Source organism: Protopterus annectens, chromosome 10.part0 (assembly GCF_019279795.1).
Source record: "Protopterus annectens isolate FY-2018-M chromosome 10.part0, PAN1.0, whole genome shotgun sequence".
In the NCBI taxonomy this organism is placed as follows: Eukaryota; Metazoa; Chordata; order Ceratodontiformes; family Protopteridae; genus Protopterus; species Protopterus annectens.
This window is the reverse complement of record NC_056744.1, coordinates 195,971,236-195,986,274: the sequence shown is the minus strand read 5'-3', so window position 1 is coordinate 195,986,274 and position 15,039 is coordinate 195,971,236. Positions and strand designations below refer to the sequence as shown.

At 38.4% G+C, this 15,039-nt stretch overlaps 1 protein-coding gene across 1 annotated transcript in view; it reads left to right on the top strand.

The window, feature by feature from the left end:
• The first annotated feature begins 2,435 nt into the window (after positions 1-2,435).
• Positions 2,436-15,039, top strand: part of LOC122814118 (extracellular calcium-sensing receptor-like) — a 92,432-nt gene continuing 79,828 nt past the window's right edge. Inside the window, exons 1-2 of the mRNA XM_044086734.1 lie at positions 2,436-2,456; positions 4,333-5,160. Coding sequence (XP_043942669.1) covers positions 2,436-2,456; positions 4,333-5,160 — 849 coding nt within the window. The remainder of the gene's footprint in view (positions 2,457-4,332; positions 5,161-15,039) is intronic.

Below are 15,039 nucleotides of genomic sequence, written 5' to 3'. Positions count from 1 at the left end.
ACAACCACCAAACCCCTCCATGAGAAAAAACATCTCATCCTTGAATGATCTAACCATTCAAGTGATCCCTCTAGATCTGCATTTTAGCATCCTCTCCCAGCCCCGCCACATGGAAGTTTTATAATGAAAAGTATCTTATATATCTTTTAAGTATATGTGTATTTGTATTTACATATTACTTAAATACAGTCTTTATCTATTTTTATATTTTATAAAACACTAAGGCAACACAACTATACCTAGATTTAATACTTAATTATTTGGCTTTGTTTAAATTGTAAAGAAGAATCTCTTATTTTAATATATCTTTTGTATAGCAATAACGGTTATGCATCTTAAAAGTAATATGATTGCTGTTTATCTCCCTTATAGTGTGAGTGGCATTCATAGGTATAAAACTTTTGTAATGGTCTATATAAAAAAAATTAAGCATTATATACATCAGTTAACTATACTACAACTTAATTAAATCATGAAGTGTCCGTAACAAATAATACAATATTACACTTTTATTGTCATATATCAGTAATCTTATAGTTTTCATTTTATTCAAAAAGTCATATTTTAGTGGCATAAATGTTACTAATTTGTTTTTGTCATTGGTATTATATAGTTTAAGACTATATTTCCAGGCAGTTCCTATATATTCTTAGTGCCACTGGCATATTTCCCCGCTAGTGTACCACATATGTCATATGTCAAATAGCAACTCATAATCCTTATGATATTACAGGATTTATCTACAGTGTTACAACTGTAAGGTTGGAAAATATAACAAGCATAGTAAACTTTAAACATGCTATAACACAATTGTTTGGTACTTGTTACTATCAACCCTTCTACATACACGGGAAAGGATAACCTTATATGACCACCGACTCAACCCTTCTACATACACGGGAAAGGATAATCTTATATGACCACCGACCATTTTCCTTCTTTTTCTCTTCATCCCTCTTGTCTCCATTTTTTAATAAATATTTATTTCTATTGTGGCTTCTTTGAATTTAGTGAGGGTACTCAATATCATATTATAGATAATATAGAACATTCAAACCGAGAACATGCCTGATATAGAGACATATTATCAACTCAAGTGGTTCACGCCATATATTTATAACATTGCAGTCAGAAATATACTAATGAATAAGCAATAACCAGCAGCTTTGCAGCATGTGTGTGTCTCTAACAACTACATACCTATAGGATATTAAAAAGAATAGATAGCAAGCTCTTCTTTCATAATTAACAAATGCATGTAGCCTGGTATTTACTTTCATAGACAGAAATTAGACCTGTTATTTATATGCATATCATGTACCAACAGCAATATATTAGTAAATGCCCATGCTATTCAATTCATATTTTAATACTTGTCATATTTTAAAAAACATGACATATATAGATACTATAAAAGTGATTAATATGAGATATAGCTGACAATGGCTTTAGCATTTGTGATGATATATAATATATATTCAGTATTATAAGTAAATGTACATTGCATGTCTATTTGTAATCTAAGGTTCAAGGCTGATCAATTTAGACATACAAGACAATCTCTTTATCCTTGGTCATATAATGGGAGTTACTGTCTCTCTATACAACCATTTTCAGTGAGGATGTTCAATATTAGTATAACTTGCCTTTAATAAAAGCATACTTATAATTTCAGCAGTTCCTTTCTATGTATATATAACAATATCATAAGCAAGTCTATGAGAATTTTTCTTTCTCATTACTGCTTAATGACTGTACTAATCGACCAATTTAATATTTGCAGAGTATCTTAATAATTAAACAACAACTCCTTTTTACCTTTAAAAATGCCTAATAACAAATAGCTACATTCATGAACCATAATTGTCTTACTGTCCTTAAGGTTGAGTACACTAGCTGCAATGTATTTACAAATATGTCATATAGTTCCAGTCAAGGACTTAAATATATAAAATTTTCATAAAATTAAGTTAAATTATAGTAATTTACTTGGGTGATGTTATCAGAAAAGATTGTAGTAAAGTCTGTATGTGTTAACTGTTCATATAGTTTCTTCCAAGTGATATACTTATTTTTAAGCCTTGTGTGCTGTTTATGTATACAATTCAAAATGAATAACAAATGTTACAATATAATAAAACATCATGCATGTGTTGATACCTTCTAAATTTGTTAGGTACTTCAGTGTACTTTTAATATTTGTTAAATTGTAAAAGCACTTTGCCATCTCATAAATAGTATGCTTGTTACTTTAAGTAGCTTAAGAGCTTAAACCGCACCCGTACTGCCTTGTTTCAGTGCTGACATCACTCAGACTGTTTACTTTCATTTTGAGCCGTTCATACATTTGTAGAGGATTTAACACACACTAGTGGATTCTAACTGAAGAACCTCCACTCTAGGGATGGTAAAATAAGAGTTCCCAGCTCGTGGCCATGGCGGGAAGCCAAAAAAAAGTGAGTGAAGCTTTTAGAGCTTTTTAAACTGAACACAAGCTCATTAAACTGCTATTAGTTTTCTTAACGTTAAGGGCAGATATACAAGCCAAACAGTTGTTTGTTAGTCAAAAAGGCACTTTTAGCATCAAAGAATAGATAACTACTTTTCAAGGTACTTTTTGGACAGTTATTACTATCAGCTTTTATATAGTATTATGTGAATTAAATGCAACAGTTTAGATATTTCATGCAGCTCAGTGTAAATAATATAAAAAGAATCGTGTTCATTGAAGCACACCACATTAATATGTCAGTGTAAATGCATCATATTCTATAGTAGCAGTAAAAGGCAGGTAATTTATAAATTAATTATCTAAATATCATTTAGAGTTAGAAAATTATGACTGTAAGTAATTACACTGTAATAAAGATATGTTACCTTGCTTTCTTTAGGGTTGTTTCCTTTAGTTATAAAATGTCCTGTTTATCCTGTATTTATATTGCTTCAAAGACTGACACATATGTAAAGCATGAATGCTTTTAAAGAAGAACTTTTTTACCTTACAGAGCAAATAGAAAACAATAATGTTTGTGCTTTTCATGTGTCTCTGAGTTTCTTCTTTTTCTTGTCAGCAGTGCTCCATTCATTTTTTTCTGCATGTCTCTTTACCCCAAAGGAGCTCCAATCCATTTCTTCCACTTTATCCAAGGTTTTATTAGCTGAAAGATAAGAGACTGTTGCTTGTAGAGTGTCAAAAGTTTCAGGACCTTCAGTAAAGAACATTTTTATGCTTGCAGGGAACAGAAGGTGCACTTTAAGTTGCCTTTTTTTCAATTCCTTTATCAGAGGGAGACATAATTTCCTTGCAGTTATAATTCCAGCAGAATAATCATTATCAAATCTGATTATGTTGTTTTTGTATTTAACTGGAGAAGTTGACCATGCTGTCTTTAAAATAAGTTCCTTGTCCTGTGATGAAAAGAACTTTACTATTATTGATCTCGGGTGATTTTTTTTATTTGATCGTTGATGAAGCAGCTCTTAAGGATCTATGGGCTCTTTCAATTCCATAAGAAAGAGCTTCAGGCAATTTTAAATCTTCTGGTAACCAGGTAGTAAGGAAAGTCACCATGTTATTTCCCTCTGTTTTCTCGGCAGCCCATAGATACAAAGGTTATTTCATCTGGACCTGTTCTCTAGATCCTCTATTTTATTTTGTAACGAAGCATTTTGTTTTGATAAAAAATGTATCTGAAGATCTTGTTCTGAGAGTCTGCCCTCAGTATCATTTAGGGATCTCTCTCTGTCAGCTATTTGAGACTTCTGTTGCGTCATTATTTCTTGTAGTTGCTGTATTTGTTTTGTAGATCTCTCTTCAAAAGTGTCCAGTTTGGTATTCATTTTGTCAAATTTCACTGATAAATTTTGTATAGCATTTAATAAAGACTGTATCTCCTTTCTCATCGTCTGGTCCTGTGTGGTATTTTTAGAAAAGCTCATTTCCAGTAGATTCAGATACATTCCTTCTTGTTTTTTGACAGGAAAAATAATGATTAAAGCCAACATTTTTGCAATGTAGAATTCTAGTGATATTAGTAGAAGTAATTCAGCAAAATAGGTTTGTCTACAATATCTAGTTTTTAAAATTTCCTGTCAGAAATATCTTTTGAGTGCAGAGCTGAGAAAAGATGCTGCCAACCAGTCTACATCTTAGCCACGCCCCCTATACCACTTTCTTTGGCAACATTTCTATAACCATTCTAGTAAAATTTGTGCATCAGCATTTTTATGAGTTATTTTTGCTTTTGACAAAAAATGCAGACTTTTTCTTCAGTAGAATATTTCTTAGAGAAATTTAAATACTACACTTTAAAAACTATTTTATTTCTCTAGATCAGCTATGGCTCTCTGCTGCCTCTCTTGGGTGACAAACAACAATTCCCTTCTTTTCTTCGCACCATAAGTAACTTCACTGTTGAAGTTGTTGGTATCACTCAGCTGATGAAGCAGTTTAGCTGGACATGGATCGGCATTCTAGCCTCTGATAATGACATAGGAAGAGAAGGTAGCCAGGGCTTGCTGCAGGAACTTGCAAAGAGAGGCAACTGTGTAGCTTTTCTAGAAATACTCCCTGCATACAATTCAAAGAGCAGACTACGGCAAATTGTTGAGAAGATCAAGGCACCTTCAGTGAAGGTGATAATTGTCTGTTCCACACAGTTGTACCTTATACCATTAATGGAGGAAGTCACAATGCAGAATGTAAGTGGCAAAGTATGGATTGCAACAACACAGTGGAGATACTCTTTAGTGTTTTATATCAAAGAGAACTGGAAGACATTAAATGGAACTTTAGGTTTCGCAAAGTACAATCCAGAGATTCCTGGGTTCCAAGAATTTGTGCACAACATTACTCCTTCTCCAGCAAATAATGATTATTTTCTGACTCTTTTCTGGGAAACAGTTTTCCACTGTAAGTTGTCTAACAATAACACCGTAATGTCTGCAGGTAAAGCCACTTCATTTTGTACAGGGACTGAAAGTCTGAAGAAACTACAGACTTCAATATTTGAATCCTATAGCTTCCAAGAAGCAATCAGTGCATACAATGCTGCATACGCTATAGCCCATGGGCTTCACAGCCTGTTATCCTGTGATTCTAAGGACGGGATACCAGAGAATGTATCCTGTGCTGCTGTCACAAATCTTCATCCATGGCAGGTGAGCAAAATAAAAAATTACAGAACTGGTATATGAAAATATTGTTGGCTATTATGGTAATGTCCACCTTACACAACATTTAAACTATAAAATAACATAAATGACTGTAAGGAGCCTGTATGAGTGTTAAGTGTTGCTTTACTTACTTAGTGAATGTGCGAATAGCAGGGTAAGCTTTAATCATAGTTATGTGCATGCTAGCATCTGTAGGCTGTAATTCTTCCAATTTTGGTTACGAGTGGGAGGCAGTTTACAAAAACATTTAAATGTTACACTAAACAAGGCAAACATTTATATCTAACCATGTAGAAATTTAGCAATACTTCAGTATTATTGTAGATATCATTAGTGTATTAAATAGTATAAAATGAATGTTATAGTTGCAGTGCTAATGTTCAGTAATTCAGCTACACTCTCAACTAAGAATACATTTTTTATTAGTGGAATTATCCACAACATCAGTGCTCTTGCTGATGTACACATGTTACTTCTTTGGCAAAAATAACCTTCATCCTGCACAAATGACTGATTCTTACAACTTTTTGTTGTTTGTTTACATCCTTGCCTTCCTCCATTTCATAGGTTCTGAGTAGTATATTTTTGCACTCCATTTGGGCTTATACTGGCATCAGTATATCAGGTGACTGTGTTTCTGCACTCCCATGTTCCATATCGGACTTTAAGGAATCCTCAATAAATTCCTCCAGAAAAACATTCCTTGATCACCTGAGCCCAGGATCATAATACCTGATCAAATCTTTTTTCAGCAAATCATAAAATGTAGAAAATAACTTTTTGAAACTGCATTTCACCAAACTGGAAATGCACAGTAAAGTATAATAATCAGTTTAGCAACAACAACTTTAAATCCTGGATCCTAGGGGAGATACTTTGTTTCCTTTTCTTAGTGATACATTTTTCAGCAAGTAAACAAATAAGATGAAAAAACATTAGCTCTATACAGTCATAATAATCATCACAAAAGTGATCAATAAAAAAGGTACCAAGGGACATATCACCCAGCATCCAAGTTTTAACTCATGGGTTGACTGGAGTTTTGTTTTAAAGGTAGCAAAACAGGGGCACTCCCAAATGATGTGATACCAGTTCCCTAATTCAAATCCCTACCTCTTCAGAACAGAGAGGAGACATAGAAAACATTCTGGCCAGTAGAATGGGAGTGTTGAAAACTTTAAAAAGGCACTGCCGGCTGAAAACCTGTACTTCTGAATTTTGCTCACATATTTAGGATTTTTTAACAGATAAATCCAGTATTCCTTACTTAAGATCACCCTGAGTTCTCTCTTCCACTGCGCTTTGTATCTCTTTGTGCAACTGTAGAAATCTCCAAACAAAATATGGTACGTTGAACCTATTATTTTCTTTATAAAACCAGTTTCTGTTCTATTTATCAGAACTAATCACTTGATGAATATTTGGGGGAGATTTGTCCTGGGTTATGTCTCATAAGGGTATCTCCAAACATTTGATAAAGTGGTTCTAAAAAGTCTACTGGCTGTGCCAAACAGCTGTAAATACCCCAACCCATAGTTGTCCCATTATTCACCATCTGCCCCCCCCCCCCCGTGCGCAAAAAAAAAACAACAACAATTTTACCCACTGTTTTAATTTGCATTCCACCCATCTTGGAAGGTATCAGATTTATCGTCCATCCAAGTGAGGGCCAAATCAAACTTCCAAAAGGATGTTCCTTTGAACCAATGTACCCAATTGAAGGAAGCAGTCACAACCTTGGCAATGAATAAATTAAAATTGCACACCATATTACCCATCATTAGAAGAGTTTGTTAGAACCTTTTCACCTCACCTGTTTTGGAAATCATTATCTCTTTCCAGAGTGGGGAATATTCATACTACAATAAGGCCAAGCCAGTTTTGAATATGTCCACACTGGTAAAACAATCTGTTTCTGGGAGACCTAAACCTCTAAGATCTGATGGAAGACAAAAATGTCATATCATACCTTGTGTGCAGTTAAATCATTTAAAATTCTAAGTGAGCTTCTTTAATTTCTGTAATGAGATTGTATCCAAAATACCCATTATACCTTGCTCTGGATATAGCTTCAGTGGGAGAATAAACCACTTTAGCATTTATTGGGTAATGCCCAGACACTTATAATCCAAATATGAAACATTTTTCTTTTTCAACTCTTGTACCTGTTGCTTATTTTCTTTTCTTCTATCCCAAATAATGTGGAATCAACAGATCTCCTTGGAGGTTTTTCAATTTATTAAAAACCTCACCTTGTTTATGATGAGCCCAGATTCTGAGTGTAGACACATATTACACCTTAAATGGATCGCATTGCTCCAGTAGAGAAAATTGTAAATTGCCCTACAATGCAGCCCATCCAGAACAAGAATGAAACCAAAACTTGAAATGAATCTTCAGAAGAAAAAAATATATTTAATTTTCAAGATGCTTCTAAAGTCGTTTAATTAATCCAAAATCCCTCTCTAATGGCTGCATGAATAGAAAGATGAACTGCAGTACAGACAAGTACCCCAAAACAATAAATGTGTTTTTTAATACTATCATTTGTCTGTTCTTGAATAAGATCCATATTTGGAGAGAATATCATATACATTTTTTGGCTGGAAGACTAAGAGGCCCATGCAAGTCAATCATATCCATAATCTGCAGATAACATGTAAGTTGTCTTCCCAGTAGAAGGTCGTGGATCAACTTAAGTCCAGAAGGAATCTTTTGGGTGGAAAGCATAGCATTCCAACCTCCTGCTCATATGTTCATTCCCTCAATAACTCTATCATCTCAGGGACAGGTGTTCCTGGAGAGATGAAGTGTGGCACCAGTGTACTATGGCTGCTATCTAATAGCCCTCCAAATAGAAAAACCTGCCCTCAGGATCCATACATTGTATAAGAATGTCAAAGGGAATACATTTCTGTATCATAGTAAATGCACCTCTCCTCTTACGCTAAGGATGTGAAGAAAAATACCCTGATATCTCCTTTCTAACTACTTTTAATATTCATGAAGTATCAGGTGCATTACTTGTAGAATTATAATAACCCCCCATATTTTTATGTAGGTCATTATAAAAGCCTTCCTTACCTGGTTATTAATCCCATGTATATTCCAATTTAAGAAGCTATAATATGTCATGAAATACCAAAAAGAACACCATTACACCTCGGCCTCCAACTTAAGGCAATGCCATTGCAAATGAGAAATGAGAAAAGCCTTACACCCCTTAACAACATATACCAACAATTTGTGCTGTTAGTAAACCTAAGTTGAGATAAAAAAACATAACAATAAGGTAGATATTTAAAGAAAAATATCAATAACAAATCTCAGTATCAGTGTACCCCAACTATTTAAAATATATACAGAGTTTAGCTGTATTGTGAGCCCCATAGAAGAGTCAAGATACACTTTTTGGACCACATTAAGGGACTCTCCATGATGCAGTAGCCATGAGGCATTGTTTAATTACTTAGTAGTTAATCTCAGAAATACTGAAATATTAGTGTGTTGTCTCCCTCTCCCAAGGACCCCCATAAAGTGAGAAGTTAAGTATAATCACAGCAGCATAACATTTAAGTAAACAAAGGACTAAGACAGACATTCTGTTAAAAAAAATCAGCAAAACCAGTCTATAAAAATAAAAAAAGATCAGGGTACCAAGACATCTGTAAGTTACTATATCATTTCAGTTTATTTATTTATTTATTTACCTCTGAACACCTTGACATTACCTTCAGTCTCAGTTTTGTTATGACACTTTTCAGGGATAAACAGAACTGCCATGAAAGTCTGCCTAGCACCTCATAGCTGTCTGCAATAATGATAAAAGAATGTCTATTACCTTGTCATAAAGATTGATAAACAGTTTACACTTGTGATTATTTCATTAGATTTGACATTTCCAAGTTTCAGCCTTCATGTGTCTTGCAATGTGTTTCAGCAGTAGTGTATGTGGGATGTGGGATGTGAGAAGATGTAGAAAGATTTAAATTACTCTTCTGGTTGAAACCCTGATACAAAATATTTGCAGTCTGATATAAAAATATGAAACATAATCAGCTGGATTCAGGAAGCCCTACACACAGTGTCGGAATAGTGCAGGAGCTCGTGCACGCAATATGGCCACTGAGAGATCCAGGATCAAGCTTCAAGGATGTGCATAAGTACTCCTACACTATTCTGGCATAGACACCACTGCTATATGCTAATTACCTCATTTGCTGGTGAAAAACAAGCAAATTAGGTGAATTAGCGATCCAGAAAGCAGGCAGTTGTCAGTGCCTGAACAGTGTACAAAGCAGAAATGTATTCAGCTAGTAGCTGAATACATTTCTGCAAATTAAAAAAACAGGGGCATATCAGCTCAAAAGAAAGCATGTATTATAGTTAGTAGGCATGCCAATGGCCAACTATATGTCCATTGGCATGAAAAATAACTTACATTTTATAAAATAAAACTTTTATATTTTTTTTGGCTGAACTTGGCCATTTAAGCATAGAGCAGCAGCGCACAAACAGGATCGTGCTGAGAATTAAAAAAAAATGCGAAAAAAGCAATTGTCAGAAAAATCTGCTTTTTGCCATTATAGTAAATGGCATGCAGAATGAAAACAATACCAGGTAACAGTGGTTGCTAAGGGAAAAGGCTCAGTGTGAGTGCAGTAACTATGGAGTAAGGCAGTGGAGTATGCAAATGAGGGGACTCTTACTGAATCACAAATTTCTTCAAAGTGTCAGACTGCACTTAACCGTGTAGGTGCTCTAATATGGCCATATAAGCATGAGAAGTAAATGACATTGAAAAGGGGGAGGGGGTGTCATGTTTGCTGTAAGCACACTGGAGCACTACTGCCCACGTTTGTGCTTAGCTAAGCACAGCTAAGCAACAGGATGTGTCTGATGCTGTAATGTCTTAAACCATGAAATGAAGTGTGTGTTTGCATCCAGGGAGGGACATTTCTGCTAAAATGTGGGATTACCTTAGCTAAACGGGTGTGTGTGGCGCGCACTCAGACTTAAACAAACTAAAAAAAAAAAACACAGGAAATGGCAGCACTGTGTATATGTAAGCAAGGGGGTGTGCCAGAGGCTGTATAGCATTGTTTACTTTGCCTAAATAGGTATGCGCAGCATGCACCGTGATTTTAACCACAAAAATTAAAAAATGCAGGAAATGACAAGTGGAACAAGAAAAAAAAGGGGAATAGCAGAATAGAGGCGAACAAATACAACTAATAGAGCTGGCAGGTGGAATGCATCATACTCAGCCAATCACACAGGCAGCATCTGCAGCACACAACTATAAACTATGCAAACAGCTTTTAGTCTGTTTTTTCCCACAAACTCTAAACCACTGGTGTACACAGGTGAGGAAATTTTACCTGACAAAACTAACAAAATGTTACAGGCTGCTATCACTCTCATACATCAGTATGTGCAAGAGGCTGAGGGTGCTGAAGAGGACAATGCTGAGAACAGCCCCAGACTTATGAGGAGGAAGAGGAGAAGAGTTTTCAGACCCAAGTAACCTACCAGGGGCTACATGATCTGGAGATAGTAGAGTGCTACAGGGTGGACAGGGACATACTGTAGCAAATTGTGGAGCTGTGCCGGCCTTGACTCACATCTAGAACAAACAGAGGGGAACCCTTCCCAGTGGACACCAAGGTATGTGCAACTCTAAGAATACCAGCTGCAGGTTACTCCACCAGTTCCTGGATGCCATGTGACCACATGCCGAGGAGCACATTAAATTCCCCAGCACCCGTGAGGAGAGGACCCACAATATTTATTTCTTCCACCATGTAGCAAACTACCAGGAGGTGCTGGGTGCCATAGACTGCACACACATCCACATCAAAGTCCACCTGGTGACTGGGGTAGGGTCTACATAAACCACAAAGGGTTCCACTCCATTAACTGCCAGGTCATGTGTGATGCCCAGGGCATTATCATGAATGTATGTGCTGGCTGCCCTGGAAGCTATCACGACTCCCACATCTGGCATTCCTCACAGCTGTATCAGTGGTTTGCCAGGGGGGACATCCCATATGGCCATTTAGTGGGGATGCTGGCTACGCTCTGCAGGCATGGATGATAACACCCATCAGAAATACACACACACACACACACACACACACACACACAAGAATGCAATAATGAGGCACACACACAAACCAGGATCATTATAGAGTGTGTGTTTGGGATGCTGAAGTCACAGTTCCACTGCCTTGACATATCCGGTGGAGCCTTGCAGTACTCTCCACCCACATGTGCACACATGGTCATAGTATGTGCCATGCTACACAATATGATCCTGGAGAAACAACTGCAGCAGGAATAAAATGGGGAAGGGCCACACAGCCCCCCACCATTGTCAAGGCCTCCACAGGCACAGAGCGACTTGGAGGAGGAACATCCTGAGCCTGCCCCTCAAGGCAGATGGAGGAGTGCCCAGCATGCCCTGGCTTTGGCAAAGAGGCAATGCATAGCACATACAATGACACCATAGGGCCCTAGGGACTGATCTATCTCTCTCTCTCTCTCTCTCTCTCTCTCTCACTCTCTGACTCACACATGCAGTAAAATGGATGCCAAACATCACACCACCTATATCTGACCATGTATAGGCAGTGCATTGTGTGCATCTGACATAGTCAGCCCTCAAGCACCATCCTCACAACAGCTGCAGGCATAATGTAAGCCAGTCTCTGTAACAAATTAAAATAATGGGGTGGACTTTTCTGATAGCATATCTATGGTATTGATCAAGCATATAAGGGAATGGGGTGGCTAACTAGGATAGCAGCAGACAACTGACAGCTCTGTGGGACAGCAGGATGTGAATCCCCAGTACTGCCCTGCCAACACAATACTGTACCACCCTAGTCAGCAAATACCACTGCAGTATATGTGGTGAGTCACATAACTGGGAGGGGTCATAGGTCACATGCATGGATGTCAAAGTGGGGATCCCATACCCATCACAAACTCCACACAGCAGATCAGCTGTAGATAACCATACAGAAATGCCTGACAAAGGCTCCCACATCATGACACCCATGAAATCCCCACCCACAGACTTTTACATAGTGATATCACAGCAGATCTGGCAGTGGCAGTATGGCTTTGAAAGGTAAGAAGTCGGAAACTAAAAATGTCTACGCCAGAACAATATGACCTGTGGTTGATACTGTTCTGCCTTTAGTCTGAAGGATAGGGCAGACCACCATGCTACATGGGACCAAAATGAAGCAAACATCAGCACAGTCTGTGCAGATGTGTAACATGTACAGTCATGTCACCCCCTCCATAGTCCCATAGAAATGCAGTAACATGTTCTTAGACTTAAGCAGCATCTAGCTGTCACCCAGACTGATGGCACAATAGTAACAGAAAGCAACTGTCAGTAGCACCTACAGTCCACTTACTGGTGCCATCCCGGGGGTGTCTCCTGCCAGCAACCTGGGAACATTTGATCATCAGAATGCACTGCCCTGCAACAGATGGCCTGCATCAGTTACACCTGGGCCCACCAGCCTCTAGAAAATGCCTATGCTTCACCTACAGTGCCCTTTAGGCAGTGTCATGGGGTCCACAATACCAACATAACACAGTCCATAAAATGCAAAGAAAGGCTATGCTGACAATGGGTAGGAGCAAACCTGCCAGCCTAAGGGAGCCAGAAATTGGGATAAAGCCAAGAATAATGGGATAATGAAGGTCCACCATGAATAATGGGGTGATGGATGGGATGACATGCTCGACAAGCCTCATTGCTTTGCAAGAGCCGTCTTGCACCTGTCACCCCTAGGCTTTCGAATACTGGCCAAGGCTCTTGCTGCCCCCATAGTGCCTTTTTTAGGCAAGGCTCAAAAGTCAAACCCACCTCCATGCCTTTTTTAGGCAAGGCTCAAAAGTCAAACCCACCTCCATAAACAGCACAAATAAAAAATGAGGGTTATGCTACTCAATGCCAGGAGTTTAAATCTCAAAATGAATGTGCTCAAAGCACTCCTCAGTATGGAGAATGTCGACATCTGTGCAGTAACTGAATCCTGGTTCAAGGCTCCAGAGAGCATTCTAGCACTACCAGGCTACAACTCATACCACACATTTCGGCCACAGAACTTGGACCAAAACACAAAAGGAGGGGGTGTATCCATATTCATCAAGGATACCTACACCTCCAGTTTAGTGGTGCAGCATGATACCTCTGAGATCATCTATGTGCAACTAACATCGGGCAAATCTGCAATGCAAATTGTGGCCTGCTACAGATCACCCTCCATGACCCAGGACCACCACTCCGCCTTTCTGGAGACACTGGAAAACATGAAGGTCCTACCGAACACCCTGATACTGGGCGATTTCAATTACCCTACCATTAACTGGGAAAACTACTTGAGTACAAACTCTCAGGCTCAGTGCTTCCTGGAATTTATCAACTCAAATGCCCTAAATCAGCTGGTAAACTCCCCATCAGAGGTGAAAACATATTGGGCCTGGTCATCACCAACATGGGCGACAGGTATTCCGCACCGGAGTTCAACCTGTCACTGGTTAGATGAGACCATAAACTAATCACTCTGAATGTCCACACCCCACCACCACCACCCCCAACCAAGGAAACCACAATGAAAAGCTTTTCTAAAGCAAACTTCACCTTACTTAAGACAGAGATTGTAAGTTTCACAGCCCCCATGCTTAAGTATAATGCTGCCCAAGATGCAGAATCCTTTACAAATGCAGTTTATGAGCACCTACAAGGATGCATGGATTGTGCCATTCCTAGCAAAACCAAGACTCACTCCCCTAAGAGAAGGAAACCAGTCTGGTGGACCCCTGCCATAAACAGGTTATACAATAAAAGGAGGAAACTAGTTCAGAAAAAAAGCAAATCTCAAGAAGGAAAGACATCCCTGAGCAGTATCAGTAAGAAACTAAGGTCCATTATAAAATCATCCAAGGCTAACTTCGAAAGAAAAATAGCCAAGGTTTCAAAAGATAACCACAAAGCCTTCTTTAGTTATGTCAAGAATCTAAGTGGCAACTTGCAGATATGTTCTGAGCTAGTGCAAAATAGCACAAAATATACTGAACCTACTGATATTGCCAACATCCTGGCAGATAGATTCAGTGCAAACTTCACTCCCCTCTCACCTCCAAAAAGGCCCACAACAATACCAGAAAAGTGTAGTGTCCAGAAATCACAGATGCACAGGTGAAAACAGCTCTTTCAAAAGCCAAAAACACAGCATCAATGGGACCAGATGGTGTCCCAGGATGCATCTTGCGTGAACTACAGAATGAACTAACCCCCTACCTAAACACGCTGTTCAACCTCAGCCTCTCCACAGGCTACATGCCCAAAGAATGGCACACAGAAATGATTATTCTGCTCCACAAAGGAGGGGCCACAACTGACCCTGGTAACTATCACCCCATAAGCCTGACTAGCCTGGTCTGCAAGGCTATGGAGCACATCATCATGGAACTCATTAACAAAGACATTGGGATCCTTCAAACATTTGACCTGACCCAGTTCATCTTTAAGTGTAAATCATGCCTACTAAACCTGGTTGACTTCTTTGAAACAGTCACCAAAGCCATAGACAAGGGAAAGGTTGTTCACACAGCCTACCTTGACCTCGCCAAAGTGTTCAACACCATTCCTCACTCAGGTATTATAGAAAAACTCACCAGCTTGAACATAAACCCCTATGTCACAAGATGAGTTGCCAACTAGTTTACAGACCAAACTCACTCAGTAAGAATAGCAGGCTCCAGGTCCGACTCTAAAGCAGTCAAAAGTGGTGTCCCGCAAGGCTCGGTCCTGGGACCCCTCCTGTTCGGCATATACTT